Source organism: Conger conger, chromosome 14 (assembly GCF_963514075.1).
Source record: "Conger conger chromosome 14, fConCon1.1, whole genome shotgun sequence".
Classification (NCBI taxonomy): domain Eukaryota; kingdom Metazoa; phylum Chordata; class Actinopteri; order Anguilliformes; family Congridae; genus Conger; species Conger conger.
Genome location: NC_083773.1, coordinates 14865665 through 14888231, shown reverse-complemented (window position 1 = coordinate 14888231; position 22567 = coordinate 14865665). Strand labels below are relative to the sequence as shown.

Sequence of the window (22567 nt, the reverse complement as noted above, 5' to 3'; positions counted from 1 at the left end):
TTGTTTTTTAAACTGTTTTCTTTATTGCAACATTGTTCACAGTACAGTAACTGCTGGTATTTCAATAAACAGGGGAACACAAACGTATAACTATTTTTATAGTTTTAAAAATGATTACATTTGGTTTTTTATTATGTTTTTAATTATTATTTTTTATTGTCAAACTAAATATATCCAGGCTATTTACACAGTTAGATATGCATCAAGAGAATATAAAGGGTTTACATTTATATACATTATTTATACATGCTGCCAGGTAAGTCCAAAAATCACACAAGTTAGTTATTAACTTATTGTCATGTTGTTAAGTAAATCACAAACGAAAAATCTAAACAAAGGACAAAGACCCAATTACCAGACAAGCATGGCAAAACCAGAGGACAGTTTGAGGACGTTGTCTGGGTAAGGAGTCTCATATAGACAGTTTGAGGATGCCACCCCCAAATGCTCAGGTGTGAAACAGAAGTTAAACCCACCATTACTGTTCATTGCACTTTAGTCCAATTTAAATGAAGTGGCTAGGTCAAAAATCCATCAAGGACTGAAATGGAAAGGATTGTTTACCTCTCTGGAACAGGCCAAATTGGAAAACATCCACTGAAGCAAAAATAAATGAAATGCAATCGGCCATTAAAAAATAATGTTTTATTAAATACTCTTATGTTTGTGTATGATATGATTCCTGGCTTATAATTAAAAATTAAAGGAGTCGTTAGAAAAGTGTCCATAATACTATCCTTAGTGGATATACCCTGTGCATTCAAATATTTCCCCAGCCTACTAAACTATGCAATTCATGCAACTACACTTTTTAAATGAATATGCAAAATTGTAATATTTTAATATCCTATTTCCAATTTTAAAACATAAATCCAGGTTATCAAACTATTGAATTAGTCAGTAGGGCATGGCATCCAAGGACAGAGAAAGTGACTAGCATACTGACAATGTAGGAGATACTGAGGATGAGGGGAAGTGCAGTCAAAGGATATCAGTGGTCATGGAGGTTGTGCTAGAAAACCATTCAATTTGACCAAAAAAGATGACGCAACACTTTACATACAATATTACAGCACCCACTGCAGCTTAGAAAACAGCAATTCATCACAAATCTCCAGAGAAGTCTAGGTAGAAAACCAGGAACTGACACTTGACTGACACTTGCACAGGGGGTGTTACCTCTGTGTTAGGGGTTTAAAGGGCCACAAGATCTCACAGCACATCTGTCTAAAAATTACATCAGTCTGGGTTCAAAACTGGATGGATTGACAAGGGTTTCCATCACTTTCAGGTGTACGGTGTCTGATGAAAAGAATGACTTCATACAAAGGAGAATCCAATGCACTACGAATCCAAACATGTAATGACAGTAATGTTAATGCTGAAAATGGCCATAAACATGGCCATCATATGAAATAGAAGTGACATAGTATGGCATAGTATGACTCATTCCAGGCCTCACCATGAACAGTGTAGTGCACCCCTAACAGTTACTTTCCACTTGAGGGCACTAGCATACTTAGAGTAAATCCTGTTCACCATTGTTCACTGATGGCTTCGCAATACAGAGCAGAAGTCCTCCTATTGCAAAAACCACAGAATACTCTCTTTAAATACAAGCACAGATACAATCTGTTAGAATACATCAAATGAACCACATTTTTTTCTCTACAACTGTACTCATATCAAAAATTGATTTTTGAACAGATGGCAGATAAAAAAAAGTGACTTCCAAGTATTTTGAAAATACATTTGAAAACTCATGGTACTGTGTAACACTATGAGCTTGGAACCATTATATTTTAAATTAGTATACATATGACTTTGTTCAAGAATGAACCATTTCATTGTTTAATGGTTCAAGATTAGTATTACAAAGACGTGTGCTTAAATGTACATCTATTAAAAAACATGAAATCATTATTCATGTACAAATATAATCTGTCAATTGATTAATTAAGTGTAAATTGTGCTTTTCAGCTGAAAGTGCTCTAGCTAATCCCCTACGGTGCAGGAATGTTAAAATGACGCTGGTTCAACAAAGACACGTGCACAGCATGGTGCATCTGCTGTACCAATATGACTAAGCCTCCAGGAAAGAATCAAACTCGCCTTCGACATCAGAATATTTACAGCTATCATCCTCCAATCTCCTTGTGCACATAGTGTTCTGTGTTTATTCTATATTTGTTTTATATGTATATATTTTGGTTCACTCTAATTACTTGTGACAGCCCTGGGCTAAGGTCACTGTTCATTTGATTCAGGACCTGCCTGTCCCTGTGCCTGTTTCCAGGAAGTGACCTCACTGGCCTGGTTACAACAGAAATGCTCTGGAAGTCTGCATGTGAAAACTACTCTGATGCAATGTTTCTGTAACACTAAGAACCAGACAGACACTGAGAGACTCTGGTACACTATGGCAGACAAGGCTGGTATGAAAAAACTGTGAACTCCATGTATTTGTCTTGAGACAAAGCAAAAATAAAATGCAAATACATATATTAAAATCTGTAGTAATCTTATATTCAAAATATATAAGGTTCTTTCTTACAGACACATGGGAGGAAGGGACAGTGTTAACAACGAGAGCACCTCTGGCCATGATGGAGGACATTTAGGGAGTTGAAAGACCCCCGGCAGCACTCTCACTCTGTCCAATAGCTTCCACTACCTGATTTACTTCAGCTATTGCACACTGTATTCCCCTCTTACTGAGAAAATAACCTTAAAAAATACTACATAATGCTCCACCTATTCCCTCCACATGTAGTGTAGGCTTATAACCAACATGGGCTCCAACATAGCTCCTGTTGTACTAACTGTAGGTTGTGAGGCCAAAGGTTAAGGGGAGAAGGTAGAGGAGCAGGGAGACAGATCAGGGAAGAGGAGGTTTCAACAAGCCAAGTTTCTATGTCTGCTCTGATTTTGCTAGGATGCACTACCTCTTATTCCTGAAAGATTGACGGGCCATCTTGTCTCTGCCCTGTGTTGAGAAAAGGAAAACTTTGGTACATGTGCATGGCCACCCACAGGTCCCATGATCCCCAAACCTACGTCTCCGCTCACCGCGTAAAACTTTAAATCACCATGACAACATCAGGGTGTGAAAATGGCTGGTCATGCATCCTGGAGGACAGTGGACACTGGTGGCGGTTGAGGTGTGTTAACCAATCACCGCAAAGCGCTCTGCGATCCTCAACAAGGGATGAAAAGTGCTCCTCAAAGCAGACCCTTAGTATTGCTTAGCAGCAAAAGAACAGCGTCAACACATGCATTAACACCATTTCTCCTTATGTAAAAATGAATATTTAAAAATGGATTTGTTCACACCAGTTAATATGGCTTGATAAGTCATTTGTCTGCATTCAGACAAATGTGATGAGCATTTCTAGTGATATGGGGTTAGAAGGCCTTGGAGTGCTGAGAGCTGTCATGTTAAAATCTGAGTGATTTAAACTCGAGCCCAGCAGTCTCTCAGCACTGTCTACAGACCCAGAATCTTCAAGTTAAAAACAAAAACTCCCTTCACTATGCTGCCCACCCCACCAATCCTGAATACCCCACTGTCCTGTATGCTAGACTAAAATACCTGCCCTTGCTCATGAGTTGATCCTGACAGCCAACACACAAGGTATGTGGACTGCCAGGCTGTTGGTTTTGTGTGGCTCAGGGGTGATGATAGTGTATGGACCCTGTTGTGTCCAGCCTGGCTAGACTTGTCCCTGAACAGCCACACTTCAGTGGGATACATTATATGAGGGTTTGGTATGCCTTGTTTTGGCCTGTACTTTCCATCTGAAGAGATAGTGCATCCATTATAATACAAACCAAAAAATAAAAAATAAAAAGTATGTATGATTCTAAAAGTACAGAAAAGCCTGCAGGCAGTGGGTGGAGCCTAATGACCATTGGGCGATTTGTTCCCTGACGTCCAATCGATGAAGATGAAGCTGAGGCTCATGATCATGAAGAGGAGGCCGAGGATGGCGAAGCAAACGGCCTGCAGGAGGAACAAGGCAGAGTGAGCTCAGCTACACACAACACACCCTGCAGTATACATACTAACACACTACTCTACTCCCTGCATCCTGCAGTATACACACTACTCTACTCTACTGCCTGCATCCTGCAGTATACACACTACTCTACTCTACTCCCTGCATCCTGCAGTATACACACTACAATACTCTACTCCCTGCATCCTGCAGTATACATACTAACACACTACTCTACTCCCTGCATCCTGCAGTATACACACTACTCTACTCTACTCCCTGCATCCTGCAGTATACACACTAACACACTACTCTACATCCTGCAGTATACACACTAACACTACTCTACTCCCTGCATCCTGCAGTATACACACTAACACACTACTCTACTCCCTGCATCCCGCAGTATGCACACTAACAATACTCTACTCCCTGCAGTATGCACACTAACACTACTCTACTCCCTGCATCCTGCAGTATACACACTAACTCAAGGGCCTCCCCCAAACAAAATGACAATCACCCAGTGGAGGATTTTATCTAACACAATGTAATGCAGTGGCTTTATTAATACCAGCATGCCAAACTCCTACAGGTAATGTTCCTTGTTCAATATACAGCATGTAATCATTTAATAATCATGATACGATACAAGATTTACTTGCTATGAGGATCTAAAAATGATGTGCCCTATTATTTGAAACTATGAATCATGAAGAATGCATCAGGATTTAATAGCAAAAAGCTTAAAAGTATGAGCATGTCAATCATTAATGTGTGCATTAATAAGCCATGGCAGTGAATGCAGATGGTAACAGTAGCCCCTGTGTGACTGTACCATGCCCGCTCACAGGGGGGGAGCTCACCAGGATTTTGGGGGTGGAGGATATGGGCTCCTCCTCCTTGGGCACGATGCGGATGTAGAAGACGGCGGGGAAGATGAAGATGAGGCAGGGAGCCGAGGTGGCACCTGTGAGGAGAAGGGGCACAGCCATAAGGGGATGACTCTGAGCTGGGAGGCTGCAGGTTTGAGTCCTAGTACAGCAGTGCTGAGAGGCTTTCCCATACCTAGGCACCTGTAACACTTCAGTTTTCATAATACAGAGATAAAAATAAGGTTCGTACTGTATCTGTAGTCTGAAATTCAAGGGGGTTCAAGGACACATTACAATGGTTAACTCTGTAAAGAAATGATGTCAATTGAATTTTACAGAATTGTTTGGTATCGCCTAGATTTAGTCTCATAGACTGTTCAAGTTGAATTAAAATGGTGTATGTGCCAGTTGCACAACTTTGGACCTTCTTCCTACGTGAATAAGTCATTACATCAGTGCATTGGACATACAGTACATAGAGCATATGGACTGAGCCCTATTGATCTCTCTGAACCTTTATCATCACATGTTTGTGCGTGTGTGTGTGTATGTGTGTGTCCATGTGTTATGTGATATAGTGTTTTTTTTAAATCTGTGACACTGTACTTCCATCTCTCAGTAAAGCAGGGTTGAGGGCCTCCTGCCTCCTGCGGCAGCTTTCATCTGTGTGCCAGCCCCTGCCCTGGAGCTGTGTGCAGGCCTGGCCCTGCGGTCAGCAGGCATAAAGCCCTACTGTTCACCAATCATGAAAGCGCACCGACAGGGCACACCGCATTCAAAACCAGGGTAAATGTCAAATGAAATACCTCCCAGAGACCCAGAAAGTTCTCCTTCATAAACTCAGTAATCACAGCACTTTCAAAGAAGGACTTATTGCACACATTCCTGAAGAGATTGTACACACACTCCTCCGGAAGGTAAAATTTCTCCTCACTTTTCCCCAAGGTAGTAGCATTAGAAAAGCTTAGGGGTTTCATTTGAAAGCGGATCAAAGCTAAGTACAGGAAAGTAGCAAAGCTCATCAAGCCGAGAGTGACCCTGGGTGAGGTGAAGGATTGTCCCAAATGAGGTGAAACTGGCCCTGAGAGGGGACCCCCGTGGTGGCTGACAGGTCACGAGTAACCTACCTATGATCCCGAAGATGCCCAGGATGTTGGGGGCAAAGATGACCAGCAGGTTGATGAAGGTGATGAGGATGATGGCGATGATGATGTGACGCAGCCAGTTGAAGGTCTTATTGGGAAAGAGCATCTGCTGGAGCGCCCTTCGCACCTGGGTGAGGAGGCATGGTCACACAAAAAACCTCACATCTCCGTTAGAATACACGCGTTACAGGTCGAAGTAAGTTTCTGTTTGTGGTTGTCATTTACAGAGGTATAGGCTACGTGCACACTGTAGCAAAAATATGGTTATCAATCCCCATCTAAATGTGGTTACGTTCGCACACAGTTCGGTTGTGAAAGAGGGTGACAACCGCATTTAACAACCAAAGTCACAACCTGAAAATGTTAGCCTTCGCTGCCGAATTTTAGTGTGGATGCGGTTAGTCTGAGCAGTTTGTACTAGAACTGCACTGGACAACTAGTTGTGTGTGACCTTAGTTCCTTGTTTGTTCAAATGTGGCTGTAAAAGTATGTCAGTTAAAATGAGCAAATTCATTTAAAAAAATGTATGACGTCTCTGTTGGCAGTGTGGAAACGGATAACCCCAGGCCTCCATTGTTTTTATTTTTCAAATTAACGACTTCTAAACACTAATTAACACTTTCTAAACATGCCATGGAAGTCGTCATGTTACTTTGTACTAAACGTTATGGTTGGATAATATTCACAGCAGTGGTGAGATCTGATTCGGAGAGTGACACCTGCTTTCATACATACAGCAAGTTCATGTCATGCCCCTCTGCCTGTAATGTATACAATACACAACTCTATCCACTCTCAAAAGTCAATAAGGTTGTCACTCCCAAAAAGGTACTGTGTCACCGTTGCCATAGAGAGTTAGCAGAGGTTTGGTGGGGGGGTGCTCACCGGGAACAGGACGATGGGTACAGTGAGAGTGACAGCCGTCAGCACAGCCAGACGCACACACAGGATCAGCGTGTCGTACGGGTCAATGCGGCTGTAGGTGTGCAGCAGCTCCGCCTCCACCTTACCTGAGGGGCGGAGACACAGAGAGGGACATGAAGAAAGAACGCTTCCATGGATACACCAATCAGAACCCCACCCACCCACCCCCATAGGCTGTTGAGATGCTTGGGTCAGATGTCATTACTTTATCATTTGTTTTTTCCACATTTATACACTGTTAATTTAACTTACCCATAATCACTCGGTTAATTCTTGGCTAAATATTAATCTCAGATGATTTGTTTGCCAGCAAGGACCTGTAATTAAGCTGCAACCCACACTCTCAACCTGCATACTAAAAATACTGAGGCGATGAATGTGACTTTGATGCTACGTTACTGGCAAATGACCATTAGGGGGAGCTGACAGCTAATGCTTCGTCCTCTAGAGTCCACTTCATACTTAAAATATATTTCAATAATGCCCTTCATGTGGATCCATTACATTTAATCTGAGCAAGACATGGTATTCAGATATAGTGCTTTTAAAAAGTTAGTGCATTCCAACATAAACAGTGAGGTGTGGGCCTTTTCCGTTAGGAAATGACAAATGTAAAACGTGGGCTTTGGGTTCTGTTATATCAGTACATGAATCAGCCTGTAGCATAAGCATGGGTCAGCACAGCAGAGACGCAGGCAGAGAGGTGAAAGGTGACTGTTGGCCGACCCTGCCTCACCATAGAACGTCAAGTATCCGAACAGAGCGGCCAGGAAGTACATAGTGTACATGACTGCGATGGAGATGTTGGCGACATGCTGCATCCTCTTCTTGGTGGGGCTGAAATCAGAGAAGACTGCGCTGGGAAACACACACTGTGCTCACACACATGCACATGCACAAACACACGTTATTACACGCAGAGTACACACACATAAGCACACGCGTGCACATAGTTTGCTGTTTTCTTTTCGCTCTGAAACCGCTACAGGGCTCACATAAGATTATTCTGTCCTTAAATATCCTTTGTGCCAGACAGTGCATCATCTTGATCATGGCCAGAGGAGTACTGAAATTAGTTCATTAGGAAAAAGCAGATTTCAAAATAAAATCCCCAAACAGTCGTTCCTGATTTAGATGCAGAATTAACACTGAGAAAAGCAGCGATCATGAGGTGTATGAGCAGCAGAACAGAGCTGACACGACAGCCTTCGCGTTTCACGGGAAGGGTGAGAACGTGCCTGCAGACCCGCAGCAGAGCATGCTGGGAGGAGCAACGGAGGCACTCACTTTCGCAGCTCAGTGTAGATTGGCAGGACCTCGGGGTGGCACACAAAGGCAAAAGCCAAGATGGGGATGGTGTAGGCTGTCTGAAACGCAGAACAACACTGGGGTCACCATGGATACTGTACCAACAGGCCCAGACAGCTTGCCACCAGCCCACTGTTTTATAGCCTATTAAGGCTCCAAACACATCACAGAGAGCTAATTGTTCCCTGCAATTAACTATCCATGGTGGAGGGTATTTCACGCGAGCTTGGAATGAAATAAAACACAGCATTCTTGCAAAACCATGTGACTGCTGCTTTATAGCTTCTAATCCTATACTTTAAGCATCCAAACACATTTTGTTTTAGATTTGTAGAATTGATTATGTAATACCAATCAAAATAATATTCTTGTGCCACTAGTACTGAAGCCTCTGGTCAACAAGGCTAAATGCGGTTTTGTTGTCCCAGAGATCTAACATCCTGTCAGTTTCCATTTATGCCATACGTGATTCTACAATTTTGCAACTTGATAGGATTTCTAGCTTTCGAATGAGGTGTGCTTTGTTAGGGTTGGAGTGAAAACATACAGGATGTTAGATCTCCAGGAACAGGTTCAGCCTATATCCTATCCTTTTTTATGATACCACTTTTTTTCAAATCTAGACACATTCTAGGTAGTCTTGTACCGTACCTGTGAGTTCATGGTGAACATTTTCGGGGCACAGGCTGAGTTGTTCGCATTGGAGACCCCAGAGGTGTGAACTGCTAGGCTGGAGTTCAGAGCCAGGGTGTTGTTATAGGAGTAGTCCTCGAAGGGGCAGGGCACCTGGAACTTCTTATAGATCACCTGCAGTGGGGACAGCAGCCTCCAGCATGAACAGTCTGCTGAACTCCCTTAACACAAGGCCACTCCTGGGCTCAGAGGAGCAATGCAGGTTAGCTATAGCAGGGAACAGGCTGAAATTAATAAACACAAACAAAATAAGGGCCAAGAGAAAAATAAAAATGCCCCATGAAAAATGGTCTGGTGGGGAGCGAAACTGTAACAGTAAGTCTTTTGAAAGCAGTTCCTTGTTCTTGAGGTTTTTTATGGCATTTTCAGGGCTCTTATATCCTTTTCACCTCCACTTCCCATGATACATTGCAGGAATGTAGAGTCTAGCACCACCATATCATTTATTTATCCTTCTCCCTACGTCCAGTGCATCTATAAACTCCGTCACAGAACTCTTCCCACCTCCTCACCGGGCAGTGCTCCACGACAGTGGCTGTGCTGCTCAGCGTGGACTGTCGCGGCAGCACGCTAGGCTACGCGCTTCTGCCCTGAAAGAGGATGGAGGAGGTTTCAGCACCGGGGCAGCCCGGAAAAAATTACTGCAAATTCCAAAGTATGATAAAATATGAGGGAAAAAAGATGAAAAGAAAAAAATAGCTTGCAGCACTGGGGATGTTTGTCATGTCATCTGCACAACATCAGTGCTTTTCACATCTGAGCATCTGTACCCTGGTGCAGTGACAGTCTTTTTCATCAACATTTAGAAATGACAGAAGCCCCTGAAGAAAGGAGGTTAGCCTACCGCAATGAGGAAGAACACCATGCAGCTCAGGGAGAAGCCACTAGTGTAGCCCAGGTAACCTGAGATAGAGAAACAAATGAATCACTCTCAATAGCTCTCTCTCTTTAATTCAAATTCAAATGAGCTTTAATGGCACGACGTACATGGAAACATATTGCAAAAGCATGTAGGAAAATATATATATTTATGGCTATGCCATGAATACAGAATATAGAACATATCTCTCCCTCTCTTCTCTTTCTCTCCCTCCCTCCCTCTATCTTGACATTCACTGTACCAGAACATAATAGCTGACAGGAATTTGCACAAAATGCCACCTGTGCTGATCCGCCTCAATAAATCAACTAGTAGAAAAGGCTTCATGTAAAAATGAGGCCCCCTAAAAGGCATCGTGGGAAAGTGTTTGTCTGGTCTCTGGCTGGAGTGAAGCTGCATCTACTGCTGAGATTAGTGACAACAACACAAACCATGGCTTGGTCCATTACCAGGGGACACAGCGTCCTCGCAGTGACCTGCGTAACCACACTAAGAGCCAGAGAAACCCCTCCAAAAGATTTTTACATTTGTAAATTGAAATATTCAGAGTGCAGATCTGTATTTCAGCACTCATATTAAGTGTGTGAAGGCAGTGCTAGCCTAGCCTAGACCTAACTGTTTTTAAATATTCATCCAAAGTTATCCACTGCTTATGGAGACCCATGTGAAGATAATAGAAAAGTGAGGAAGAGCAGCACCGGGAATGATAGTGCACACGCTCACCAAAGATAATAGATAAAAAGGAATGTTTGATGTATCAGCAGAACCAGTGCACACTGCATGAACCATAACAATAAATGTATGAACCACACCAGGATGCTTGATAGGGTTGATAATGAGAGGCAGGGGCAGGCCAGATTCCTGTGTTAGGTGTCTTTAGTCTCCTCTAACATGGATATGTGCTGGATGTCCTGGGGAGAGAGGCAGGTATGTGTGTTGAACTTCCAGAGGCCACCAAGCAGGAGCCTGTGCTATCACCTGACCAGAGTATCACCGCTCCCAAGGAAACCTCATGATCCTGTCAGCACTTAATCACCTCGGCAGGGTCTCCTACAGAGAGCAGCCTACCTTCCACCACCCTCACCGCCTGCTTCCATTTCCATTTCAGATACACTCGCTGCCAGAAGTGCATTAGTGAGTGTTAAGCAGCCTGTCAGTCTGGGGTGTTTACCATGGGTGCATTGTCACCATGCTCACCCCTCTGAAAACACAATAGCCTTGCAAGTCTGACAAAACACAGAGCAAAACCTTTGCCCATATTTGGATTTCTTGATCAATGGATAATTTCTCTATGGTGAGTTTCACATAACCAGTCACAGTCTGTGATTTGAGCTGCCACATTTGCCACACTCTCACAGAGTAAATGGCAGCAGATCGACTAAATTCCAATGCTGCGTGGTCACACTGTTGCAAAGGGGATCTCGCAAAGAAGCCCTTCTGAACCCCTCTTGGAGCACCATGATAATGTGGTTCTTCTGTAAAAAAGCAGCGTCACGCTCTCACAACAAACTCTCTCTCTGTCCCAAAATCAAGAGAGACAGACTTTTTATTTCCTCAGCTCAGTCCTAAATGCTTAGGCTATCTCTCCATCTCAATAAAGGAGGAAAAAGGTCCTATGTTTTAGGTTTTATTCCAGAAGTCAAAGGTAAAAGATATGCAAGTACTGGCCAGAAGCAATGACAGAGATACACACACATATCTGCCTCTACGTCTGTTCCTCAGGCAGCAGGAGGGGGGCTGAGGTTTAGACTCTATTTCTATAATCCCAACAGCTACAGAAAGACTGAAAAAGAGAACAGGGAAGCAGTAAGGTGTAATACAGAGACACTCACCCAGCTGCTTCATCAAGGCTAGGGGCAGGATGATGCAGATGGACACTATGATGACCAGGTAATTACCGTTCAAGAACCACTCATCACTAGAGAGAGAGAGAGAGAGAGAGAGAAAGAGAGAGAATGAGAGAATGAGAGAGAGAGAGAAAGAAGAGAGATGTTTATCGACTCTGTCAGTTGATGACATCACATAAATGGGACTGACTCATTTTGCCAAGGGGTAACTTGTCTAAGAGAATCAGGATAGAGGAGGACAGTGCTTGCATAGAAATGTTTCCAGTTTTCAAACAGTCACCAAGATGGAGGCCCTGCCCACAGGGCGGCTGTGGAGATGTGTCCAGGCTGGTGGCCAGGTCCCACAGAGCCATGCTGGAGATTGGCAGAGGGTTGGGCAAGGACTCTGGCCTTTCCCAGAAAGCAGCTGCTTGCTGTCTGTGGATGGGGAAGGTGGAGAGCGGTGCTCATCACTGAGCTATGCAGATCCGATGGGTGCGGTGCTATTCTTAGCCACGCTCCTCCCTTAGCTTAGCCAGCAGTAGCCTCAGCAGCAGTGCCAGGCACCACACCACCTCTCCCTCTGAATCTGTCTCGCAATGACACCTCCACTGACGCTCTCTCATCACACCACTTATATATCTGTGTACGTGTCTGTGCGTGTGTGTGTGTGTGTGTATGTGTGGGCACGTACATAAGTGTGTGTGTCAGCAGTATGTGTGTGTGTGTGTGTTTGTGTGTGTGTGTGTGCCTGAGTGTGTGAGTGTACAGGCATGCATGCACGTGTGTGTGTGTGTGTGTGAGTGTGCACGAATGTGTGTATGGGCGTGTGCATAAGTGTGTGTGCGTCTACAGTATGCGTGAGTGTGTGAGTTCTTGCCTGAGTCTGGGAGTATACAGGCATGCATGCACATGTGTGTCATTATGTGTATGTGTGAGTGGGTGTTTGTGCTAAGAAGCTCTAATGCTCTATAGGGGCAGATTGTGTGCTACATGTTTGATTCATAAACTATAATCCAGACAGCTCAGAATGCCCTTGACCTTTAAAGCAGTTCTAATGACTCTAATTTCAGAATTCCTCCTGTTCCTATGAACAGCTGGACCCATCTGGTGTACAGCGGGATCTGCTGTGCAGGCTGTTGAACGAATCAATCAGGCTCATGATTTTGGAGATGAGCCTTGTGATGTATGACTGGCATATTTCAATGTGCTAGTCTTGCCTAGATGTCTACAGTTTTTTATTATTATTATTTATTCTCAGAGGAGACAGCTGGAGACATTAAAAAAATATCGACCATCTGGGGTTAAGCTATGAAGTATAGAAAGGAAGTGAATGTGACCCTGGATCAAGTCCCCTTCCTTCCTGTAGTCCTTTTGACCAGTGGTGGTGCCTCATATCCCTCTCAGTCCAGGGGAGAGCAGCACTGAACCAGCCGAGGGATCCAGTCTGCTGTCACCTCTGGGAAAAGGATCATCCATTCCCACTCTTTCACAAATGTGACCAAACAACAAAGACGCGACTCCAATGCCATCACTTTCCAAAAGCTTCTGTATCACAACGCCACTGAGAGTGACAGGTAAAGCATCTGAGCCAGTCATTCTTCACCCCATTTAAGACAGGGCAAACTAAAGCTCTTCCGGAGGCAGTCAACAAACCCTTCCACTAAAAAAAACAAAAAAACACTGTAGCAAGCTTTCCTCCGAGAAGGGATTGTTAAGGTTTTGAAAAGGTAGTGCAATTGCCATCCAGAGCATCTTTTAAAATGGAAGACTCGTTCTTCTTACTTTAGGCTAGGACACTTGTTTTAAAATGGAAGACTCGTTCTTCTTACTTTAGGCTAGGACACTTGTTTTAAAATGGAAGACTCGCTCTTCTTACTTTAGGCTAGGACACTTGTTTTAAAATGGAAGACTCGTTCTTCTTACTTTAGGCTAGGACACTTGTTTCTGTCCTTGTGCAGCCAGCCCATTGTGATGCAATAAGCATTCAGTCCCCACACGGCCAATCACATGCCACAGCAGAGCCAGAGTGGCTAACACTGTATATAAACACCCAGTGGTAACCCATGGAGTACTGACCAATCACATGTGCTAAATCTGTGTTATGGCCAATCACACAATGAACAGCTCCTGGGGAATTGTTCCTGTGAGATATTGTCCCTGGTCTCTGTTTGTGTAGCAAACCCATGTCTCCCAGCCGGAGCTGTTTATGGGGTCAGGGTTGTGAGACAGGCGGTCAATGCCATATGCTGGGCTCTTCAGCGCACCTTCCCATAAGGTTCCTAAAGCCCTCCATCTCCCTCTTCTTCTCTCCCTGCATTTCCTCTATCATCTCTATCGCCATGGTCCCAGTGCCTCCTTCCAATTACTTTTCCATTAACCTTGCATTTTCTGAATCTCCTCTGGATTTGCAGCCTTCCCAATTATGTTCCCGATTCCCTCTCCGTTTTCACGTTCTCCTTCTGGCTCTTTTGTTATCTCTCATTCCTTTTCCACTCTCACACCTTTGTCTTCGCATGGCTCTCTTCCCCTCCCCCTCCCCCTCTCCATCTCTGCTGAGGTAGAGAAAACCAGAACGACCCAGATTTCTCAGCTCATTCAAGTCGCGTCTCCCGACTGCGCCTCTTAAAGCATGAAGCCTTAATCCCCGCTGAAAACCTTTGATTCTGAAAGCCAGTTTCATTGATTGAAAGCAGTTCAATGCAGGCTCCGCATCCCCAGGGATGACGCAGGGAAGTGTCAGGCGTTTTCTAAAAGGCTTCGGGGAGGAGCGTGAAGGAAGGTGCTCACGATAAATGAGAGAAACAGAAGTGAGGACTACATTCCCCACGGAGCCCTGGCAGGGTCTGGCAGTGGCCACTGTGCCCTTGGAACCTTGTGCCAGCCAGCTGGCCCAGCCCGCTCTCCCTGACTCCACACATCTGTACAGAGACAGAGATCCCCTAATTCACCCTGGAGGAATCGCCCGTGCCCGCCATGAACAAAAACACGGGGCTTTCAGCTGCACATGCACACAGAATAACATACACTCAAACATGTACATAAACACACCACACACACACACACACACACACACAGACAGAAGAAGCACAAATACACACATATTGATGTTGGCAGTGGTCCTGACCGCTCAGGCGTGCAGTGCTCTGTGTATGGCAGCCTCACTAATGAAAGGGTCGAGCGCAGAGAGTACAGCTGGGATCCTATTTTGAACATCCCCTTTCATCCGTCACTAAAGTGTGGGGCCATGCTGGTGCACAGGCAGTCCCTCACACCAGCGCCGTCCACACCAGGGGCTGACGCAAAGCAAAATAAAACTACAGCTCTAAAAGAACAGAATAAGAATCAACCTCCATCAGAGCATTACGCAGTCATTGCCATTGGTGTTATTTACTAATTACAGTAATTCAGGGGATGATTTTGTGCTTGGAGGTTCTGGGAGAGCAAATTTGGGAGGACACTGGGGACCCCCTGATCTTCAAGCCACATGACCACAACAAGTAAGCACAGTTTACTGTGTCATCAGAAGGCTGGAAATAATGCACTTAAAGGTTAATTACACACTAGATCAAATGGTTTAGCTGTTAACCTGTTTGTATGCCTACTTTATAGTGAAACATTTTCATTCATGCCATTATTTCAACATTTATGGAATATCATTTTGGCATAAAAAATAGAAAAGTATGTTCTCCTATACATGCACAATTTCTTCTGGAATTACTGTTTAAATAGTGAATTGCACTCAGCAATTCATAAGTATTCTAAACCAATTAGGTGCCGGCAGGGTTCTGTGCAGTATTGATCTGGAATGCAGAAAGTATTTGTCAAACTTTAGAGGGCAGCAAATGACTCATAAATGTTGTTCCTATCAAGGAAAACATTTTAAATAAGAGCAAATTAGTGAATGCGCCAAGATCTCTTATATCACTCGTTATTATAAATGTAAGCTATTTAAGAACAAATCCCTACGAGTGGTTCTTGCATAAGGCCCATTGTTATTTTGTTTGATATCATTGTATTGTACTCTCTCATTCACTCTCTGGTGTCAGGTAATTGGACAGAGCGGAAAGTGAAAATGGGAACGCTCACCTGGAAGGGGTGTCAGGCCCCAGAAAGGCCCGTATGACCAACGGGAACTCATACTTCACAATGTACAGGTAGCTGGACATGGCTGTCGGAACAGAAAACACAGTGGATCACTTAAAACTACATGGTGTACAGACAGTCATAGTGTTCCTAAGGAAAACAAAGAAAAGAATTTCATGAAATATGAGAAAGGAATTATCCAAGAAAGATGCTCACAAAAGACCATCTGAAATTGACAAAAAAAAGGTTCTATGATTCAGGACCCTCTAGTACAGTCCTTATTCCTGGTCCTGGTGTGTTGGTTTTTGTTACTCAGCACTTAATCGATCGATTAAAGCAGTTAATCACACAGTTAGCTCGTCTCACCAGGGTTCTTGGGTCTGAATTGGTTGCTGAAACAAAAACCAGCACACCTTGAGGCACTCCAGGACCAGGGCTGAAGTTGGTTAATAATGGATTATTTTTTTTGAAAAGCCAATCAAATTCCGAGACAAGCTAAATTCAGTAAATAATATTTTAATGTTTAGCTGTATTTGTTCATTTCAGTGTCTCATTGATTTGTCTCACTGAAGCAGTCTGTATTGAGCATGATCCTGCGTCTTTAAGATGCCCAAGGCTTAATCTGTTAGCAGAAGCAGGAGACGGGTGGGATGCGCTCTGCTGCCAACACCACCTGCGCACTGAAACACAACAGCACTGACTGTGCCAAAAGTGCTTCTGGACCTCACCCCATCGCCCCCTCACCTCCATATCACACTGAACGCTTCACACTCCCAGACATACAGTCAGAGAGAGGGGGAGGGAGACAAAGAACCACAGAGAGAGAGAGTAGCAAGGAAGAGAGGCAGGAGAGGGGTGGGGAGACAAAAGGGAGGGAGGAAGAGCTTCACAAACACACATAATGAATAATAAATTACATTTTCCCCTGACCTTTGTCCTACTGCTCCGGGCAATTACAGTAAACCAATTTATCTACCAAAAGTACAGGAAAAATGTTAAAAATTCAAACATTTCAATCCCAAATGCTCACACAGAGGGTCAAACCGCTCAAGGAGAAAGTGTAAATGTCTGTTTGGTGGGCCTATCAGTGACCTTTAGAGGCATGAGTGGGTGATGGATGGTTGGTGTCATTTACTCATTTACTATTGGATCTTTGTCTTAGCGAAGGTTCCTTACCTCCAATGTTTTGCAAGGTGATGGCAATCCCGGCAGCCATCTTGCCCGGCACACCAAAGGCCCTGTAACCCAACTGCTCATAGGCCCGAATACCTGGAACACAAATTCCAACATGCACCACCTCCAGGCCTTTTTCATGCATCTTTCCAGAAAGAACCAATTTCTCGCAAAACAAACTGTCACTATAGCACAAGTCCTGTAATAGAGAAATGAGTGTGTAAAATGAATAGTGTTTTTTTCTCTAAGCAATTGCATTTGGTGAGGGACTCACAAATAAAATCTCACTACATTTGATGGAGTGTGGATTATGGGGCTTCCCGTGATTGCTGTCTCTGTTGAATTTACCATGCAAATCCCCCAGGAATTCAAAAGCCTGCAAGGATTTCAATTAAATCCCAGTGTCTGAGAAAAAAGAACTCAGCTCAGTAATGCATTATGGGAAAGTGCTCTAAAACAGAGCTACTAATAACAACCATGCTGATAGCAATAGTTTCTGCCCAAAGGGAAGACCAGAGCTGTATGTCTAATAAGTAGTAATGTGAGAGTAAGGCTTCATGTGCTGTCTTATATAGAGTGAGTGGCACACTGTGGGCTTCTTAAATGCACAGCAAGGCTTGCCTTACCCACGATTCCTGAGGACTTTAGCAGCAGATGAATGGAGTAGGATGAGAGACCAGCCACCACAGTGAGGAGGAACCTAAAGCAGAGAAGAAACAGTTATTGTGTAAAGGCTTCTGAAAATCACCCTTATAGAACTTTCAGCATCAACATTACAATTGTCACCATTATCATCACCAACATCACGAACATCATGACTACCATCATCATCATCACCACCAACATCATCATCACCACCATCATCATCATCACCAACACCACCATTATCATCATCATCACCACAGCCATCATCATCATCACCATCATCATCACCACAGCCATTATCATTATCATAATTTTCATCATCAAATTTGTCATCCTATTGCACAGCTTGTAAAGTCTCTTGAAACACATATTCTCAGTATTTAATGTAGGGGCAGTAGTCTTTAACCCAGTACAAAGTAAAAAAGCCCCTCTGGTGTTTATTTTAGGTTGTATTTATTTGAGAAAAAAGAAGTACTACTCACAGAAAGGAATTAATCCATATCAATAAAACATTAATTGAAGGAACCGGGGCAACCACACTTTGCATTCAAAGCAGAAAGACAAACTGGGGAGAGGAAAATTTCAAGACTTCCCAATTAGAAGGACTGGGACAAGCCACAGAAATCCCAAAATACTCCCCCTGCCTTCAGCTCACAACATCTGTACAAACAGTGATTTCTGGAGGCCAAGGGAAAGCAGATCTGCTGGCCTTCCCCAAGCAAGGCCTCACTTGTTCAGCTTATTTTTGTTTCGTTACTCCCAGCAACAGACACCGCACTCGCAGGGCTGGCCAAGCCAGTGTTCACCTCAGCTTCAACTCTGCCTGTTTCCACGTCCCGAGTTCAGCGAGGACGAACACTGCCAGGCAACTTTCCGCAAAGTCGCTTAATGCCACAGTGGGGATGGAAGGATTGGGGCTTTGGCCCAGTACCCTATCCCAAACCACACCCTAGAGGTAGATGCCTTAAATTCCTTACATTTGATCCGCAGCAGAAACCTGACTTGCAGTGCAGCCATTTTCACACCAAGGGGTGTGAATGCCCAATGGGGGAGGGCTATGTTTGTTTGCTTCTCCAATTGGCTGACTTTCTTTGGTTTGTGTGTGTGTGTGAGTGCGTGTGTGTGTGGTGCCTTTAAATGGTGGTCTGTGACAATGTGTGGTATTCATCCACTCACTGTGCACCTACTTATTCATGTGATTATCTAAACGGCCAATCGTGTCGCAGCAGTGCAATGCATAAAATCATGCAGGTACAGGTAAGGAGCTTCAGTTCATGTTCAAATCAACCACCAGAATGGGGGAAAAATTTGATCTATGTGACTTTGGAATGATTGTTGGTGCCAGACAGGGTGGTTTGAGTATATCATAAACTGCTGATCACCTGGGATCTTCAGTGAGCAGCAGTTCTGCAGGCAAAAATGCATTGTTAATGAAAGAGGTCAGAGGAGAAGAGCCAGACTGGTCCAAGCTGACAGGAAGGTGACAGGAATGCAAATAACCACACATTACAACAGTGGTATGTAGAACAGCATCTCTGATCACGCAATGCATCAAACCTCTAAGTGGATAGGCTACAGCAGCAGAAGACCACTAAGTCTAAAAAATGAGTCTAATAAATCCCTAATAAAGTGCTCACTGAGTGTATATAGGTCTGCTGTCCCCCTGGGGAAGTCATGGCTATGACTGAGAATGGCATGCCGAGCTCGGGGGAAAATTAACGGGGTGGCTGTTATCACCCCAGAGCACGGCCTGTCCCTCCCTCTGTTCTACGTCTGTATTTCTCCCTCCCTCGTTCTCTGGCTGTTACTTCCTCTCTCTCTTTTATCTCTCTATTTCTTTACAATAATCACTGTTCTTCTCCCCATAATTATTCTCTCTGTCTCTCCATCTGCTTTCCCTCTCTCTGTCAGCTTTCCTTCCCTGGATCCTGGTCACATTTGATCAGGCAGCAAACTTAAACAAACTACTATTCAAAGTAGCAGTGAATCAGCTGTCTGCCAGCACAGAAGGCTGGACACCAGCACACATCACACGGTCCCCTGTGTGGCTGTGCTACACACTGTACATTAAGTGTGGCGCAGTGATTATACAGCTGGTTTAATGAGCAGAAGGCTACAGGCTCTGTTCCCTAGGGGGGCATACCTGCATAACAAGAATGGTAGCAGCCGTTGTGTGGCTATGTTTAATGCATGGTTCACTGGCCTGCGAGGTAAAATGTGCACAGAGCAGTTAGGCACAAAAAGTCAGCTGTTTCACACTGCCTGAGAAACAGATGTCACCCTGCTTAAAATAAAGATTATTTTTTCCTCTGGATAAACCATGTTGAAATTATTCCAGGCACAGGGTTTGGATGTGTTTAGATAAAATGCACACTCAAGGTGATCTAATTTTAGTTATGACTGAGAAGAACAAATATCAATGGATATTGATTCAATGGATAATTTGCTACTTTTGGAGGTGAGTGCAATATATTTCTACATGACACATTTTGACGATCTCATTAAAGCTGGTGTGACACGATGAACACAGGTACGGACCTGGCCATTGTAAGCATAAGATTGCTGATTCCATACTGCAGCTGTGTCATTGAACACAATACCCCACCTGAACTGCTTCAATAAAATACTTAGCGCACAAATAGCCAATATATAAAATCTAAGTTGTGGAAATAACCTGCAAGGATATCTAGCATGAAATTAGAAATAAATGCAATTACAATTCCGTCTGTATGGAAAGCTGCAGGATCAGATGGCTACGACGTCCATTACAAATTGTGTCCCAGAGCTACTGAAGTATTATTTAAGGTAACTTGGCATACCATTGTCTTCTGATTGCCTTAAGGAGTTTTTCTGACAGAAATGAGAAGCAGAGTATTACTGACTCACTCCATCAGACTGCAGCTCACCTATAATGCAGGGACTTTGCCTTTGCCTCCATAGCAGGATTAAATCCTGCTTTTTCAGTACAGACTTTCAGGAACAGAATCTAGGCCAACCATCGTAAGTGAGTAAGTTTGTCAGAGGATGAACAGACTGGAACAGGATAAGAACGGCAGAAACAATGACAGTGGCCTGGGCTGGTATGCAGGGGACAGGCTGGTCTTCAGCTTTAGACATGACACACAGCATAGACAGGTGCTTGAAAAGTAATAGGGTGACAAGATATCAATGGGGCTGTCACAGAGATGAGCATCTACTGTTACTGCAGTGGTTAAGAGTCTTTCTTCTGCAGTGTGTCTCACAGTCACCTCAGACATGCCTCACCTTCAAACGCTTTCCCCTTACTCATCAGCATTACTCATAGAAAATAACCGTTTGTGAACCAAACAGATCTCCACCCTCTCCTGAATGACACATCCAGCATCCGCCTCCAGACCTCCGCCAAAGCCCGGCCTCCTCGTTGAGGACATCCTCAGACTCCTGCTAAAAGTCCTCCCCCTTTTCTCTCCGTCTGTCCTGCTTAAATAATCTTTCTCACAAAATGAGGGCAGAGAAAAAAGTGTGGGATTGAGACATCCACCCGGCTGTCACGTACAGAGAAGAAAGTCACAGCGAGAGAAGAGAGCTCCAGATCTTCAGAGGAATTAAATCGAGGGAACCGTTACGTAACGGAATTATTTGACTAATCTGGCAGATGCCAAAAGCGCTGCAATTCTTTTAAGTGGAAAACAAACATAGCAGCAATGACAATTTATGTGCCTGCAAGCATGTATAAACAAAAGGAACAGAAGATACTTAACCACAATACTACTTCTGGGCATGTTGTAAGCATTTATCAATGACTTATCAATGTACTGGTACAATAACACAGTTGACTCAATGAAGAGATAAGTAGACCACAGACTTTCCAAGGGCTAAACTTTCATCTTAACTAAGATTTACAATTCTTAGTGTATTTTACAAGGACTATTCTATCATGTATCATGGCTCAGAATCATGGCTTTGCAAATCAGTTGTATATCAACAATTAACAATACGGACCACCTATCCTTCGCCTAAACTTGAGTATCGCATCCATCCATCCATCCATTATCTAAACCCGCTTATCCTGATCAGGGTCGCAGGGGGGCTGGAGCCTATCCCAGCATACATTGGGCGAAAGGCAGGAATACACCCTGGACAGGTCGCCAGTCCATCGCAGGGCACACACACCATTCACTCACACACTCATACCTACGGGCAATTTAGACTCTCCAATCAGCCTAACGTGCATGTCTTTGGACTGTGGGAGGAAACCGGAGTACCCGGAGGAAACCCACGCAGACACGGGGAGAACATGCAAACTCCACACAGAGAGGCCCCGGCCGACAGGGATTCGAACCCAGGACCTCCTTGCTGTGAGGCAGCAGTGCTACCCACTGCACCATCCGTGCCGCCCGAGTATCGCATCTCTCATGAAATATAATATAGTGTCACGTGGCTGGCACTGGGTATGGTAGGTTATGGAAATGTACTGTATGTGTAAAGTTTTTTTATGATCAAAACAGGTTCTTCAATCAATTGTCATCCAGTTCCCATCAAGAATTTTACCGGAATCTCATAGACATCACAGACAATGACTTTGCAATTAACTTTTATTCAGCAAGGGAAACTGGGAAAAAGCTGCATACGCTCTATTCGAAGATAAAGATTAGAAAGAATGTTCTACTCCCTCACCCAATTGCTCTATTGACAGAGGACCTGCAGATATATACTGTAGTTATTGATTGATTGATTTTGAATTGGTAATAGCAAATAGCCAAGACCAAGACTGTTGAAGTATGTTCATTATTAATTTACCACCGGGGTGGGGTTCTTCTTGCGTAATCACTGTGTGATTTCTCTAAATCACTAGTCAAGCAGGATATTACATATGTTCTGGGTGTATTACTGCATGCATGTAGTACAAAATACTTGTCAGATTTTGAGCTGAACTTTAAAATTAAGATTTATATTAGCATTTGAACCAGCAGAACTTCAAGGGAAATGTTACTACTAACCTCCGTATCGCATTCTGTACACAGACATTCCTAAC

At 43.8% G+C, this 22567-nt stretch overlaps 1 protein-coding gene across 2 annotated transcripts in view; it reads right to left on the bottom strand.

Annotated features, from left to right (window-relative positions):
• slc38a3a (solute carrier family 38 member 3a) overlaps positions 1-22567 on the bottom strand; it is a 39807-nt gene continuing 17240 nt past the window's right edge. For both annotated transcript variants that reach the window (XM_061220652.1, XM_061220653.1), the window contains 12 exons: positions 17535-17608; positions 16912-17004; positions 15739-15820; positions 11656-11741; positions 9788-9846; positions 8902-9057; positions 8230-8309; positions 7679-7779; positions 6904-7028; positions 6001-6145; positions 4865-4968; positions 1-4003 (listed from right to left, as the gene is read on the bottom strand). In XM_061220652.1, coding sequence (XP_061076636.1) covers positions 3902-4003; positions 4865-4968; positions 6001-6145; positions 6904-7028; positions 7679-7779; positions 8230-8309; positions 8902-9057; positions 9788-9846; positions 11656-11741; positions 15739-15820; positions 16912-17004; positions 17535-17608 — 1207 coding nt within the window. In that variant the 3' untranslated portion in view covers positions 1-3901. The remainder of the gene's footprint in view (positions 4004-4864; positions 4969-6000; positions 6146-6903; positions 7029-7678; positions 7780-8229; positions 8310-8901; positions 9058-9787; positions 9847-11655; positions 11742-15738; positions 15821-16911; positions 17005-17534; positions 17609-22567) is intronic.